Genomic DNA, 15,392 nt, shown 5'->3' with positions numbered 1-15,392 from the left:
ATCTATTGATTTCATATTCTTATAGACACAACAGAGAAGGTAATATGCCAGAGAAGTTGAGACTATGTGTATGAACTCAACTTTCTGCCTCCATGGTTACATTTAGCTACATCTGTGCAGTTCACCATTTTATCTCATTAGATACGTTTTCCCTTATACTTGAGGTACATGACCTCAGGTATACTCATGATGTTGAAGTATCCTGGCTTCTCCATTATTTATTTTCTCTTTATTCTATCATTTTTTAATTTATATCTTGCTACTAATTCCTCCCCTTCCCCAGCCCCATGGTATATAAACATGCTTACTTCTCTCTCTGATTAAACAATCCTCCCTTGACATTTGACACGACCTCATTCCTCCCTTTTATGATTTTGTTCATGGAGAGCAACAGTCTACATTCATAATATTAGGTTCACTGCATCCCATTCATTCCTCAAAACCTTGAGACTATTTCTGCCCCAGGACTTCACTAAAACTGGTATTATGAATGTCACCAGCGTGATCCTAAGTGTCAGTTTCAAAGAGCCTCCTTTTAATTGTCCTCTTTGGGTCATACGAAAAAACCATACCTACTCCCTTATGGTATTCTCATCCTTTGGCTTTCATGACATTCATTCTTGTTCTTCTTTCGTGTACTTTCCTATTCAATGTGATTCCCAGTCTTTTCACATCATAAGGCACAGGGAAAATGGCAATATAGTATGGCACACTGGGGTGAACAGATGAGAATGCATATGGTTGGGAGAGACAGGACCAACTTGGCCCTGCCTGGTTCCCCTGACGCTTGAAGGAGGATACCTTCTCAGCAATCCTGCAACCTATTTATAGCACAGCAGTGAATTCTCTCTACCCTGCAGGACATCTTCTCCTGAATTTCTGCCTGACATCTAAAATTCACCATGTCAAAGATCAATTCAATATTCTTCCCCTTAATCTTGCTTCTGATTCTGTTTCCCTTTTGGAGGGAATGGCAGTAATTTCCACCAGATGACCTGGACGCCATCCTTGACTAGTCTTCTATCATCACACTCCCAAACCAAACTTTTATTTTTTTATGAAAAAAATTTTTTTTTTGCGGTACACGGGCCTCTCACTGTTGTGGCCTCTCCCGTTGCGGAGCACAGGCTCCGGACGCACAGGATCAGCGGCCATGGCTCACGGGCCCAGCCGCTCCGCGGCATGTGGGATCTTCCCGGACCGGGCCACGAACCCGTGTCCCCTGCATCGGCAGGCGGACTCTCAACCTCTGCGCCACTGGGGAAGCTCCTAACCAAACTTTTAAATCTTTCTTGTCTGATGCCTTACTGGTCTCTCTTATAGACTCTAGAATAAGAAATTAACTTGGATATTCATTATAGTTTACCTGCTTTGTCTCATGATATTTCCATAGGTAGCCTTGATAAGAATATAATGGATATCATACAGTACATCCAAGAAGTCTTCACGGGTCACAGTTCTACTGATTCGAGGATCATCACCATAATATTTCCATTTTTTCTGTTAACAAGAAAAGAAACCACTTTGCCGAAACCGAGTGCAAATCACTGGCATCCTGGCACCCTACAACTAACCACCTTACCTCTGTCATTTCAATTTCATGTCTTGTCAACTGGCCAATTAGAGGAGCAGCCATATGCCTGATGATCATTCTCACATGACTAGGAGTCCCACCTCGAATGATAACTTGTGGGTTATATGTAGAGAAACCTGTCTCTTCCCGAGCCTCAAAATAGATTGTGTATTTGAGTTTGCCACCATAGGCCATCAACTGATAAAACAGAATGAGGAGTGATGAGTTAGATAAATCTCCAAATAGCATTATTCTAAAAAAATATTTTATTTTGTTCTCACGTGACTTCAAAGTTCTCGTCCTTACCTTCTTTCCTTCAAATTGTTCTGGAAGTTTCCAGTAAAAAGGTTCCAAATGGAGATCTTGTCTCACCAGATCCATGTGTGCAACAATCTCTGGATGTTGAAAAATGATGCCTCTGGTAGTTGTGTGCTGCAGCGCCTCATCCACCAGGGGCAGAATGGTCTGATCAGGCTTCAGAGTCACCTGTATGGGATCAAAACACAGCAGGGGGCTGAGTTTAAGTCTTTGGAGGGCTCCTTTAAACTTAACCTCCAAAATTTACAAGCAGCTCATGCAACTCAAGATCAGAAAAACAAACAACCCAATCCAAAAGTGGGCGGAAGACCTAAAGAGACATTTCTCCAGAGAAGACACACAGCTTGCCAACAAACACATGAAAGAATGCTCAACATCATTAATCATTAGAGAAATGCAAATCAAAACTACAATGAAATATTACCTCACACCAGTCAGAATGGCCATCATCAAAAAATCTATAAACAATAAATGCTGGAGAGGGTGTGGAGAAAAGGGAACCCTCTTGCACTGTTGGTGGGAATGTAAATTGATACAGCCTTAAAAAACTAAAAATAGAACTACCGTATGACCCATCAATCCCACTACTGGGCATATACCCTAAGAAAACCATAATTCAAAAAGAGTCATATACCACAATGTTCATTGAGGCTCTATTTATAATAGCCAGGACATGGAGGCAACCTAAGTGTCCATCAACAGATGAATGGATAAAGAAGATGTGGCACATATATACAATGGAATATTACTCAGCCATAAAAAGAAATGAAATTGAGTGAGGTGGATGGACCTAGAGTCTGTCATACAGAGTGAAGTAAGTCAGAAAGAGAAAAACAAATACTGTAGGCTAACACATATATATATATATGGAGTCTAAAAAGAAAAGGTTCTGAAGAACCCAGGGGCAGGACAGGAATAAAGATGCAGATGCAGAGAATGGACTTGAGGACATGGGGAGGGGGGGAAGGGTCAGCTGGGATGAAGTGAGAGAGTAGCATGGACATATATACATTACCAACTGTAAAACAGATAGCTAGCGGGAAGCAGCCGCATAGCACAGGGAGACCAGCTTGGTGCTCTGTGACCACCTAGAGGGGTGGGATAGGGAGGGTGGGAGGGAGATTCAAGAGGGAGGAGATATGGGGATATATGTATATGTATGGCTGATTCACTAACACACCACTGTAAAGCAATTATACTCTAATAAAGATGTTAAAAAAAAAAGAGTGATAGACTGCATGTCTATCTGCAGCCCCATCCCCTTCTGATGAAGTGTTCTCATGAGAAACAGAAGTCGTGCACAATGAACAGGTAGGAGAGGGGATAAACCCTTCTGACTTGTTTGCATAGTGAAATCCACAACATCTGTGAAAACCGGTCTTTTACACTAACAATAAGTAGAGTTTAAAAGTAGGAAGAGTTAAAGGAAAATTAAGGCAAAAATGAACTTTTTTCCACCCTAAAGAGCAATGATTCTCTAAGGCTGGTTGGACTAAATGTGCAAGTTCTGGTTTTCATTACTGCATGAACACACATCTACCTTCCTGCTCTGGTGCCCTTGCTCTTCAGAAGGCAGCTTCTTCCCATCCCCAAACATAACATTTCCCTTATAATGTTTTCCTTTTTCACTCGGCATCTATTTCCTTATCCGCAATAAATGAACTCTTTTAAAGGCAGGATAAAAACGATATTTACTCCAACTGTTTAATGGCACACGGCCCCTCTACCAGTTCTAAACGTGCGCAGGGGAAAAGGTTACTTAAATGTTTTGCCATTTCCTCCTACTCCTCAGTGCCTGGCTAAAAGACACCAGCAGGAACTAACATTATACCATTACATGGCTCAGCAGTTCCTTACTCACCCACGTATGGATCAGTCCTTTTGCTTCAGAGCACTCAGTAGTGGCGCCAAAGCAATAGCAGCTGCTGCAGCCAAGTGGGTTCTTGGCCTCAAGTCCGAATTTGCCAAGCCGGCACCTGTCACAGTGGATGCCTTCCACATTCACCTGAAGAAAGATGAGAGATCCCGAGTCCATACGGTGACATGGTGAGAGAAATAAACTCAAGAATGAATAACAGGAGCACATTTTAAAGACAATGAAACAAAAAATAAAAGAATGCTGAATATCAGACTCACATCTCAAATAGCATATGTAGTTAATCTCTTTGTTAACATGGCGTAGGTCTAAAAAAATGCTTTATTTATAAATACATGCGTTACTAAGGATATTGTATACTGTTTTTTAAATTGAAGCAGCACATTTCCCATTATTCCACTGTGAGGAATATGAAAGAGTCATGAGAATTTTGAAAGCAAAATAAAAACATTGATTCCTAGACAGTGGTGTGATGCAAAGCTGTAAAGAACAGGCAGGATGTTAAAATATAGATTTATATAATTATTATTGAATACTGTATATACACACATATAGCATGTATTAAGTATAATGTATAATCATAATTATCATATGTAATAATGCAGCATCATACTTTGTGCTTTGTCTAGGACTTTTAATGGCAGAACCTTCCATTTTCCTAAATTCTCAAGACTCTTAACAACCACTCACTAGATTTCATCTTTCTGTTTCTTCTGACTCTCTCTGCACAGATTTTTTCTTGAAAAGATACTTCTAATACAGTCTTTACTGCATTTATCCTGGGATTGATTTTCCAGAAATATCTAAGGAAGAAAAAAATCCTTCTAACCCTTTTATTGTTGTTGTTAATTTATTTTTTTAAAATTTATTTTTGGCTGCATTGGGTTTTTGTTGCAGGCTTTGCAGCAAGTGGGGGCTACTCTTCATTGTGGTGTGCGGGCTTCTCATTGTGGTGGCTTCTCTTGTTGCAGAGCGTGGGCTCTAGGCTCGTGGGCTTCAGTAGTTGTGGCTCATGGGCTCTAGAGTACAGGCTCAGTAGTTGTGGCTCATGGGCTCTAGAGTGCAGGCTCAGTAGTTGTGGCTCGCGGGCTCTAGAGTGCAGGCTCAGTAGTTGTGGCGCATGGGCTTAGTTGCTCCACGGCATGTGGGATCTTCCCAGATCAGGGCTCAAACCCATGTCCCCTGTGTTGGCAGGTGGATTCTTAACCACTGCACCACCAGGGAAGCCCTTCTTACCCTTTTTAATTGGCTGCTTTCCTACGTCATTTAACAATATTAATGAGGACTGAAATTTGCATATAGTTACTGTTTGTAATGTGCTTATACATGATGAAATTTTACTGAACTTCCACAGCAGTAAATATATTTTTCAGTGTACAGTGATTGCGGATTAATTTGAGGAGAAATTTTTCTTTTAATAAACCTTATCATTTAGCTGTGATTTTCTCTGATGATGCTTAAGAGAACCTTTTATTTCTCTCCCACATTATTCTTGTTGAAGCAAAGTGAATATGTAAAGACAAACTGAACTTTACTGTCAAAAATATATTATTTATACGAGCTAGAAAAATATGTTGGGTTTTGGTTGAAAATCAGTTCTTAAAAATCAGTGCTTAGCTGTATGCTAGAAAAAAACTGTGTCTGGCAATGAATTTTCATTTGTCTGTCTGTTTGGTCTAATGATGCAGGAATAAATAACTGAATGAAGTTAAAACTGAGCAATGGAAATAGAATTGAGTAAGGTTTTTCCTGACTGAATTTCGGCAGCACATACCTTACAAGTACACTGCCCAGTCTCATCGGTACAGGAGCATTTTTTAGTCTCTAGATCACAGGTTGAGACATCAGTCCCTGGCAGGAAGCAGTCACAGGGATTGCAGTGAGGGTAGTTCCAGTGGCCTCGATTGCACTCTGTACATTTTGCACCAGAGAATTTGGGACGACAGTTGCATTGCCCCGTGTTTATATTGCATTGGAAATCCAAGGATCCCACCGAGCTGCAGTTACAAGGCTATGGAGGAGATAAAAACAGCAATGATTAACACCATTTCATGGGCAATATCTTTAAATTTTAATTCTAATGTTTCTATGCCTCCATTAAGCACACATTAATCATGTGTCTGTTATATGCTTTGTACTGTTCTAGTTTAGTCGCTTGGGAAACATCAGTGAACATAATGTTAAAATTGCTTCCTGCATTTACTAAAATATATGAGTGTCCAGAAACCATAAAGCTATTGAATAAGAAAGAAACTGTGTTTTCTCTGTCTTTGTGGTGAGCAGGAGTTAGGTATAGGTTTTCTTCAAATACTTCTTACTTCAAAGATTGAGCTTTAGACAAAGCCATTTTACCTTATCATTTTATTTTTATAGCATTTATTGTATGGAGACATACCTTACAATCTAATGTAGGGAGAGAAGTAAATACATAAATATAACACAGTGGAATAAGCATGATATAATAGGGAAAATGCAAAGTGCTATGAGAACGTATAAAAAGCACCAAACCAGATGTGGGGAAGCCAGGGAGAATTTAGAGGAGAAGTGATATCTAGGATGTTGTGTTTTAGAGTTAGGTTTGCAGAAAAGCCCAATCTGAGGTGCTTTGCTGGTAACCTTTCTTCTTCTTCCTAGATATGCATAGGATTTTCTCTTTATATATGTAATTTGAAATTTTGCTAGAATTTTTTTTTAATGCTCATTCCAAACCTTTTATTTTAAACACTAAAAAAAAAAAAAAGGTAAAAGTTTAAGCAGTTAAAAAGTGATGAGGGGCTTCCCTGGTGGCGCAGTGGTTGAGAGTACGCCTGCCGATGCAGGGGACAAGGGTTTGTGTCCCGGTCCGGGAAGATCCCACATGCCGCGGAGCGGCTGGGCCCGTGAGCCATGGCCTCTGAGCCTGTGCGTCCCGAGCCTGCGTTCCGCAACGGGAGAGGCCACAACAGTGAGAGGCCCGCATACCGCAAAAAAAAAAAAAAAAAAAAGTGATGAGACCATTAAAAAATTCCTATTGCTAGGGTGATGAGAGGCCCTTGGAAAATTTTAACCTATACAAACAAATAAGACTGGATTAAACACATTCCACATTATTGAAGCTATTAAGATTATTATACTGTGAAATATGCTGCCAAGGAAGTGCCAGATCCACCACCTCTTGAGACACATAAAACTCAACTAACAAAACAGTACAAAATGTATTTCTGGGACAAGGAAACTAGCACAGAAGGGGATCAAGCTACTAAGTCAAGATATCTTTTTATTTTCCTTCTGATATTCATGTTTAAGCAGCTTTTTATTTTAAGAGGGAGGAGATATGGGGTTATATGTATACGTATAGCTGATTAACTTTGTTATAAAGCAGAAATTAATACACCATTGTAAAGCAATTATATTCCAAAAAAGATGTTAAAAAATATTAAAAACATAAAAAATTTTAAAAATAAAATAAAATGATGCCAAGTTTTGCTAGAATTTTTAAAAGCTTGAGTCTTTTTAAAAATTAATTTACTGGAACAGGGTGAGTTCTTTCAGTTTGAGAATAAAACTGTTCTTTAATTCAGTGCTATTTCTTCAAATTTGTTTCTGATTTTTACTTCTGTTCTAATTTACCAATATTCTTCTTCAGGATCACTTATAATTCTTAAAGTACATCATTTCTGTCTGTCTGCCAAATCAATAATATACTACTGTTTTCTGTAGTCTCTTCCCTATTTGCCTCTCAAATTTGTTCTCCATTTTGTCCCTTCCATTCGACACCATGAAAATTCTGTTGTATATATATACCACCAATACTTATTTTAATTACACTGCTGCATCTTTAGCTTCTTTTCAATAATTTCTTTATCTCATCTCATCAGCCATCTTCAATTGCCATCCACATGTCTCTTCGTCTCCTACTGCTTAAGGCTCTCTGTTTCTGATTTAGAGATCATAGTTCCTTGCATTTTAATTAAAATTCAAAGTGGATTTCTAAATGTTATTCAAGGTCTTGGAATACATCATTTTCACAGATCAGCTGTGCCAGTGATTACTCTGCTGTCTCTGAGTTCTAATCTCACTCCTCCTTGCCCTGCTTTGTGATACTGCAGTTAGACCCTGTGGACATTTCTCCCTGGCCAGGTAGCAGAACATTAGGCTTATTCATTAGGCCATAGCGATGAAAAGACATTTCTGTTCTGGGGTTTTGTTCTTCATTACTATTGCCATCATTATTATTTAATTATTTAGCATGGGAGCCCAGAGGCCCAGAAAGAATTCCAGCTATGCCATCAAGCCACTCTCTCCCCTAGGCTGCTTAGGTCGGCACACAAGCTCTGACCACAACAGGCTGCTTCTAAGTAGCTCCAGCATACCCATATCCTCCAGCAATGATGGGTAGCGTCTATAGACCAACACTTGCCCACAAACTCTGGCAAGTTTTGTGTATTATTATTATTGTTTGTGTTTTACCACCAGCAGGCTATGCATTCCTGTGGTAGCCACATTCATTTCAACTATGTCTGAACCTAAGCCTTGTTGGGAGTCGGGGGCAGGGAGATGCCTTCCCCTAGCCCTTGGTTCCTTTATTGTCCACCACTCCTCACCCTGGAAGTAGTAGCTACTCTTTTGTACCTACTACTTCAGGACATTTTATATCCCTCTTTTATCCTTTTACCGGTTAACAATTCTTTATATTCTACTTTCCCTGTTTAAACAACTAGTGTGGTTTCTGTTTCCCAAGTGAGTACCACCTGCCTCTGTGTCTGAGTTTGCCACCATACAGGATTTGTACTTAGTCTATGACCTCTTTTTGGTGATTTTCTGTTAATTATCCATCTCAGATCTACAGCTCTGTGGCATACTCATATGCATAAACAACTTGCCAAATTTCCAGATCCAAGTCTGGCTGGATCTCACTCTGCATTTCTCACACTTTCATTGCTCAGCTTAATTTTTATACCCACTTCTACTAGGGCTATTCCTGCTTCTACTCCTGCCAGCAGTTTGTTTACGGGACAACACTTTCCAGGATGTGATGTACCATCACCAGCTTTCCATCTATTATCTCTTCCCTGTTGAAATGTTTGGTGAAATATTTTCCCAGATTCTGATATTAAAATATCACCTGGCCTTATTTTTGGTGTCTTTCTGGTTCAGTATTTTTCTGTTTTCATTGCTATCCAGTAAAAAGGCCTGCAGTAGGGGGTGCCCCTAAAAGGTATTTTAAACTCAAAGATCTAAAATGTGATTATTTATTATACTACAAACATGGCCATAGTTTCCAAAGCATAGAACAAACAATTGCCATCCCCCCAAGTAACTCGTCTTTATAGAATATCAGATGTAGAATGAGAATTCAAAATAAGGATGACTGACTTATTCCTTTAAATAATTTTTCCTTGACTCATTTAAACAAAACTGACCATAATCAAAAAGAGAAAATTATATGTTATGGAAACTACAATCATGTAATAACGTTAAAAATTGTTTTATGAGATAGAGATACTTAACTAAAATAGATGTCTTAGACTTTATTAACTAAAATAACGGTCTTTAGACTTGAACTAAAATATGAAATGTCTGCTACAAATTTATTATTATAAAACAAAAGCATTAATTCTTAAAGACTAGTCAACAGTACAGATAGACATTGGGACCTTTCCAAATCAGGGAGTTTATTCAGGAAGTTATAGTAGAGAATAAAAGAGACCATTAACCATATGTTTAGACAGTACTATAGCCAACATGAAACGTAAATCATAATTAGATGTAATGTTTGTTTAGCAATAAAGGATTTATGCGCTATTCCTCTGCTAGTGAAAGATGGCAGGCTTTGTATTCTAGTTCAATAAAAGCTCAGATGATGTGTGTGCTCACACCTCAGCACAGAGAAATTATCCATGACACAAATAAATGAAAGCTATAAATCTCAAATCACTGTTCATTTAGATTATAATCATTCAAGATTTTTAAATAGTAGGATACATGCTTATAAATATTTGTGAGGGTTGTATGAATTTTTTGTAATTATTCATAATGATGAAGTGTCTAGCTATTCAGAAATTTAGATTTTTAACAGTGGTTCAAAGTAATCAAAATATTTTGATCGACATCAGTCAACATAATGCTTATTCAATCATCAGTAAATATAATGGTATCAAACATACAAATGCTTAAAAAAAACTTGGTCTACATTCTGTCCTGATTTACATCCTGAACATTAAGCATCAGCTTCAATTTCAGGAGTTTCATTAGAGGTTGGCCACATCATAGGATTTTGTAGATAACATGGAACCCTCTTAAGTTTATGTACAACTTATTCATGAGTCAAGCGATGGGGAAGATGCTTGGATTTGAGGTTGAAAATGCAAAATGTCAGTCATAGAAACTTAAAACATTGTTCATACTCATCAAAAATCTTTGGAACTCTTGAGAAATTTTTGTTTTGCTTCCAAAAATGTAGCTCCATGGACCTTCAAACTTAATAGTGCTATTGACAATAGAAAAATGAGCATCCTGTCCAGTTTTTAATTTAATCACATGTCAAACTGAAGACATGTATCTGCGCTTCCTTGAACAGTCACCAATACTCTTGTTTTCCTCTAGATCAGTGTATTCTAGACGAATGTATTCAGATATTTTATCATATATGTAAGAATGGTTACAGTCTACATGTGTGCTAACTCAGTAGAAAATAATAGTTTACATCTCTATAGAGTACTACCATGGAGTCAAACAGGCCACACTTGGTCATTGTGTTCCACTATTTCTCAGTCCAATGTGATCAACTGGAATGGCTCTCACTAACATCAAAAATGCCGTTATTTATAGCTCTTAAATTTAATGGACACAGTTCAGCCCTAATCTTACTTGACCTTTGTGTTGCACTATGCACTAAAGAATATTCCTTCTTTTTAAACAGTCTCTTAGTTTTTAGAGCACTTAACGTGGTTTATCTCCTCTCTTTTAATCTGTTAAACTACAAAACTAAAAACAAAACACATACACAAATAAAAACCAAGAAATAACTGTTTTCAAACATTGGATAACAGAAAGCGAAGGACTGTGATTTTTGAGAGAAGGAAAACAAATGAGTTAGAACATAAAGGCAGTCTAGTCTGCAACCCAAAGAGGGGAAAACCAAATAAAGTCCAAAACTATAGCTGAATTGAGAAACAGCAAAGAGTTTGAAGAAGCTGAGGCAATTAGAATTTATGGAAGACAAGTAGAATATGTGTCCAAAAAGAAGGAGGTTAGAGAGAAAATTCCAGAGATATGCAGAAGGGTTCCCTTGAGTCGTTGGCTAAGTATTGATCTATGCATGCATGGAATGAAATTCTACATGGTTGGAGAAAAAAATAATTGGAAAGCCTGAGGCTGAAAAATTCCTAGGGTCCACAGAAAGCTTGGAATAATTCATAATCCCAATATCCAGAGTGAACAGATAGTAATGCACTGGGTAGTGTTCTCAATGTATTTAGCCCCTTAGTAGTAGGGCTAAGTGATTCCTAGATTAAAGGCTGCTCTGGACCTTTCCTAATAAAATTTAAAAGCAAGCATCAAAAGGATTCAAGTGATCGGTGAGTAACTAACCTGATAGCCAGGATAAAGTTCAACTCTCTTTAAAGGAATACAGCAAAATCTAATGTGCAACAATGAAAAAATGTACAACATCTGGCATCCAAATAAAAATCACCAGTCACGCAAAGAAGCAAGAAAATATAGTTCATAACCAGGAAAAATAAATCAACCAGTAAGCATGATCTTGAAATAAAACAAGTGATGTAATTAGCAGAAAACTACCTTACAAAAACCAATATTTATAAATATTCTCAAGGATAAATGAAAATGTGAATATAAGGAGGAGAGAAATGAAAGATATAAAAAGATCCAAAAGGAAATTTAAAGATGAAAGATACATATTTGAAATGAAAAAAGACTAGCAACTGGATTAACAACAGATTAGATACTACAGAAGAAAATAAAATCAGTGAATTTCAACACCTAACAACAGATACTAACAAAAATGAAGAATATAGAAAAAAGAAGAATGAAAGAATAAACAGAATTTCAGTGAGCTGTGGGAAAATATCAAGTGGTCCAACACATACATAATGAGTTCCAGAAGGAGACAATGGGGATGAAAAACAAACAAAAATTTAAAGATATAATGGCTGGAAAACTTCCAACTTTGATGAAGTCTGCAATCCCACAGATCCAAGTCCAACTAACCCCCTGAGAAATGAATATAAGGTGACTACAAAAAGACAACATAATCAAATTGATGAAAAACAGAATTTAGGATTATATATTCAGAAACAATAACTTTGAAAAATGAAGGAGAAATAGAGACTTCTTGGTAACAAAAATTGAAAGAATCATTGTCAGCAGACCTGAAATACTAGAAATAATAATAATAATAATAATAGAAATTTGGATGTACCCAAAGGCATAAAGAGAACTGGAATTGATATTTATATAGAAAAACAGAAAATAAGTTTTTTCTCCTTTTGAAAAAATAATTGATTATTTAAATCAAAATCATAAGATTATATTGTGGGACATATAATATATAGAAGTAAACTATATGACAACAATAGCATAAAGATAAGAAAGAAAATTAGAGGTTTACCCTTATAAGTTTCTTATGTTAAATGTAAAGTGGTAAAACATTATTTTAAGGTACATTAGGAAAAGTTAAAGATGTATGTCCCTAGACAAAGACAAAAATATAAAATAAATAAGTAGAGCTAAGAAGTCAAAGTGAATATAAAATGTAATTATAAAAAATTACTCAGTCCAAAGTGAGGTAGAAAAAGAAGAAAAATGAAGGTAAGAGCAGATAGGGCAAATATAAAGCAAATAGCAAAATGTAGATTTAACCCATTCAGACTGATAATTACATTAAGTGGAAATGATTTAAATACTTGAATTAAGAGGCTGAAGCATTAAGATAAGATAAACAACAAATTTAGATATATGTTACCTAAAAGAAACACATTAAACTATTTTTTAAAAGAGATGGAATAAATGATAATGTTTAAAAATGTATACAACCACAAAAACACCAATCAGAAGAAAGACAGAATAGCTATATGAGTATCAGAAAAAAGTATACTTCAGAACAAGGAACATATCATGGATAAACAGGGATGCTTCATAATGATAAAGGCATCAATTTTTCAAAAAGAGAGATTCATCTTAAATGAGCATACACCTAATATCACTGCTACAAAATACATGAATCAAAACCCGAGAGAACTGAAAGAAGAAATAGGTCACAGGTATAGCTCAACACCCTCAGGTATTGAGAAAACATGCAGACGTAAAAATCATTAAAGATAATTGACTTTTATAGAAGATTTTATCCAACGACGCCAGAACATAACACACCTTGTTTTCAAGGACACATGTTAATCAAAATGGATACGATTCTGAGACAAAAAACAAATCTCTATATATTCAAAAGGACTAAAAAATACAAATTATGTTTTCAGACCAATACAGAACTAGATGACAATAACAGAAAGAGATCTTGAAAACTTCTAAATATTTGCAAATTAAAGAACATACTTTTAAATAATCATTGGATTAAAAATAAAATAAGTAAGAATATTTTAAACAATGATAATTGAGACATAACATATTAAAATGTATGGGATACAATTAAAGTAGTGCCTGGAAGGAAATTTATAATATGAAGTGTTTATATTAGTAAAGAAGAAAGATCTCAAGTCAATAATCTAAGTTTTCACCTTAAGAAACATGAAACGCAAAGGCAAATTAACTTCAAAGTAAGAAAAAAAAAAGGGATGTTAAAATAAACCTTTGAAAACATTCCTCCATTCAGTTCATTTAATGTTATCAAATTTATTGTTTTAAGTTGTTCAGATTATTCCCATATTATTCTTTTAATGTCTATAGGATCTATAGTTATGTCCCCTTCTTTATTCATGATTTTATTTGTTTCTTCTCTCTTTTTTTCTTGAACAATCTTCTTAGAGTATTGTCAACTTTATTAATCCTTCCAAAGAATTAGTTTTGGGCTTCACTGACTTTTTTCTAGAGTATTTTTGTTTTCTATTTCATCGATTATGTAAATTCTTCAGAAATTATGTGATGGGAATACTTCCCAATCTATTTCATGAGGCTAGCAGTACCCCAATACGAAAAATTGGAAAACAAGACTATGAAAAATATAAATCAATATTCCTTATGAATGTAGATCCAAAACCCATTTACAAAATGCTAGCAAACATAATCTAAAATAATTCTAAAAGAATAATCCCCCATGATCAAGCAGGGTTTATCTGAGGATTACAAAGTTGGATCAACATTTGAAAATCAATCAATATGATTCACCATATTAACAGCTTAAAAAGAAAAATCATATGATCATCTCAATAGCTGCAGAAATTCATGTGACAAAATTGAACACACATTCCTGACAAAAGTTCTTAGCAACCTAGGAACATGAGAAACATCCTAAAACTGATAAAGAGCATCTATAAGTAAAATATAGCTAACATCATTCTTAATTATGTTTTAATTATAAAAAGACTGGATGCTTTCTACTTAACATAAGGAATGAGGCAAAGATGTTTGCTCCAACTTCTTCTAGTCAACAATTTACTGCAGTAGGTCAAGAAAATGAAATAAAACTTATATGGATTGGAGAGGAAGAAGTAAAACTCAATTTGCAGATGACACTATTGTCTAGATAAAAAATCCTAATGAATCTACCAAAAAGCAAGTAAAACTAATAAGCTTAGGAAGATTGCAGTATATGTATGTTAATGTATAAAAATAATTGTATTTTTCTATTCTAGTAACAAACAATTGGAAACTGAAATGGAACAAATAATAGCATTTGCATCAAAAATATGAAATACAACAGTAAATTTAATAATGCACATGCAAGTCTTGCACACCAAAACCCATAAAACATTGTTGAGGAAAATGATAAAGACTTAACTAAATGGAAAGTTATGCCATGTTTATACACTGGAAGATCTGATGTTCTTAAAATGTCAATTTTTCCCAAATTGACCTGTAGATTTAACATAATCCCAATGAAATCTTAGCAGGCTTTTTAGAAAGAAATTGGCAAGCTGAGCTGTCAATTTTTATGGAAATGCCAAGGATTCAATGTAACCAAATGGTATGGGAAATGATGAACAAGGTTGGAGAGCTTATACCACTTAATTTCATTCCTTGCTAGAAAGCTACAGTGATCAAGACAGTGTGCTGTTGGCGTAAGGATAGACATAAATCAATGAAACAGAATAGAGTCCAGAAATGTGTGAACGCATATAGGGTCAGTTTATTTTGACAAAGGAATCAAAGTAATTCAATGGGGAAAATAAGATAGCCTTTTCAACAATTGGTGTTGGAAAAATTGGACATCCAGAAAAAAGGTGAATTTTGACCTTTACTTCACACCATATATAAAAATTAATATTGAAAATTGAACATGGACCCAAATTTAAGACATAAAACTGTAAAGCTTCTTGAAGAAAACACAGGAGAGATACTTCAGACCTTTAAGAAATATAAATTTACTTCCTAGATGGACCATAAAAAGCATGAACCATCAAAGAAAAAAATAATAAACTAATTTTTATAAAAATTAAAGATACTTAGAGG

General features: G+C 35.7%; 1 protein-coding gene across 9 annotated transcripts in view; it reads right to left on the bottom strand.

Annotated features, from left to right (window-relative positions):
- LAMA2 (laminin subunit alpha 2) overlaps positions 1-15,392 on the bottom strand; it is a 608,480-nt gene that overhangs the window by 180,966 nt on the left and 412,122 nt on the right. For all 9 annotated transcript variants that reach the window (XM_059083775.2, XM_059083777.2, XM_059083778.2 and 6 more), the window contains 5 exons: positions 5,542-5,778; positions 3,753-3,896; positions 1,880-2,059; positions 1,583-1,771; positions 1,367-1,500 (listed from right to left, as the gene is read on the bottom strand). In XM_059083775.2, coding sequence (XP_058939758.1) covers positions 1,367-1,500; positions 1,583-1,771; positions 1,880-2,059; positions 3,753-3,896; positions 5,542-5,778 — 884 coding nt within the window. The remainder of the gene's footprint in view (positions 1-1,366; positions 1,501-1,582; positions 1,772-1,879; positions 2,060-3,752; positions 3,897-5,541; positions 5,779-15,392) is intronic.

The sequence above is a fragment of the Kogia breviceps genome, chromosome 13 (assembly GCF_026419965.1).
Source record: "Kogia breviceps isolate mKogBre1 chromosome 13, mKogBre1 haplotype 1, whole genome shotgun sequence".
Taxonomy (NCBI): Eukaryota; Metazoa; Chordata; class Mammalia; order Artiodactyla; family Physeteridae; genus Kogia; species Kogia breviceps.
The sequence above is the reverse complement of the archived record's forward strand: the minus strand, read 5'-3'. Positions and strand labels throughout refer to the sequence as shown.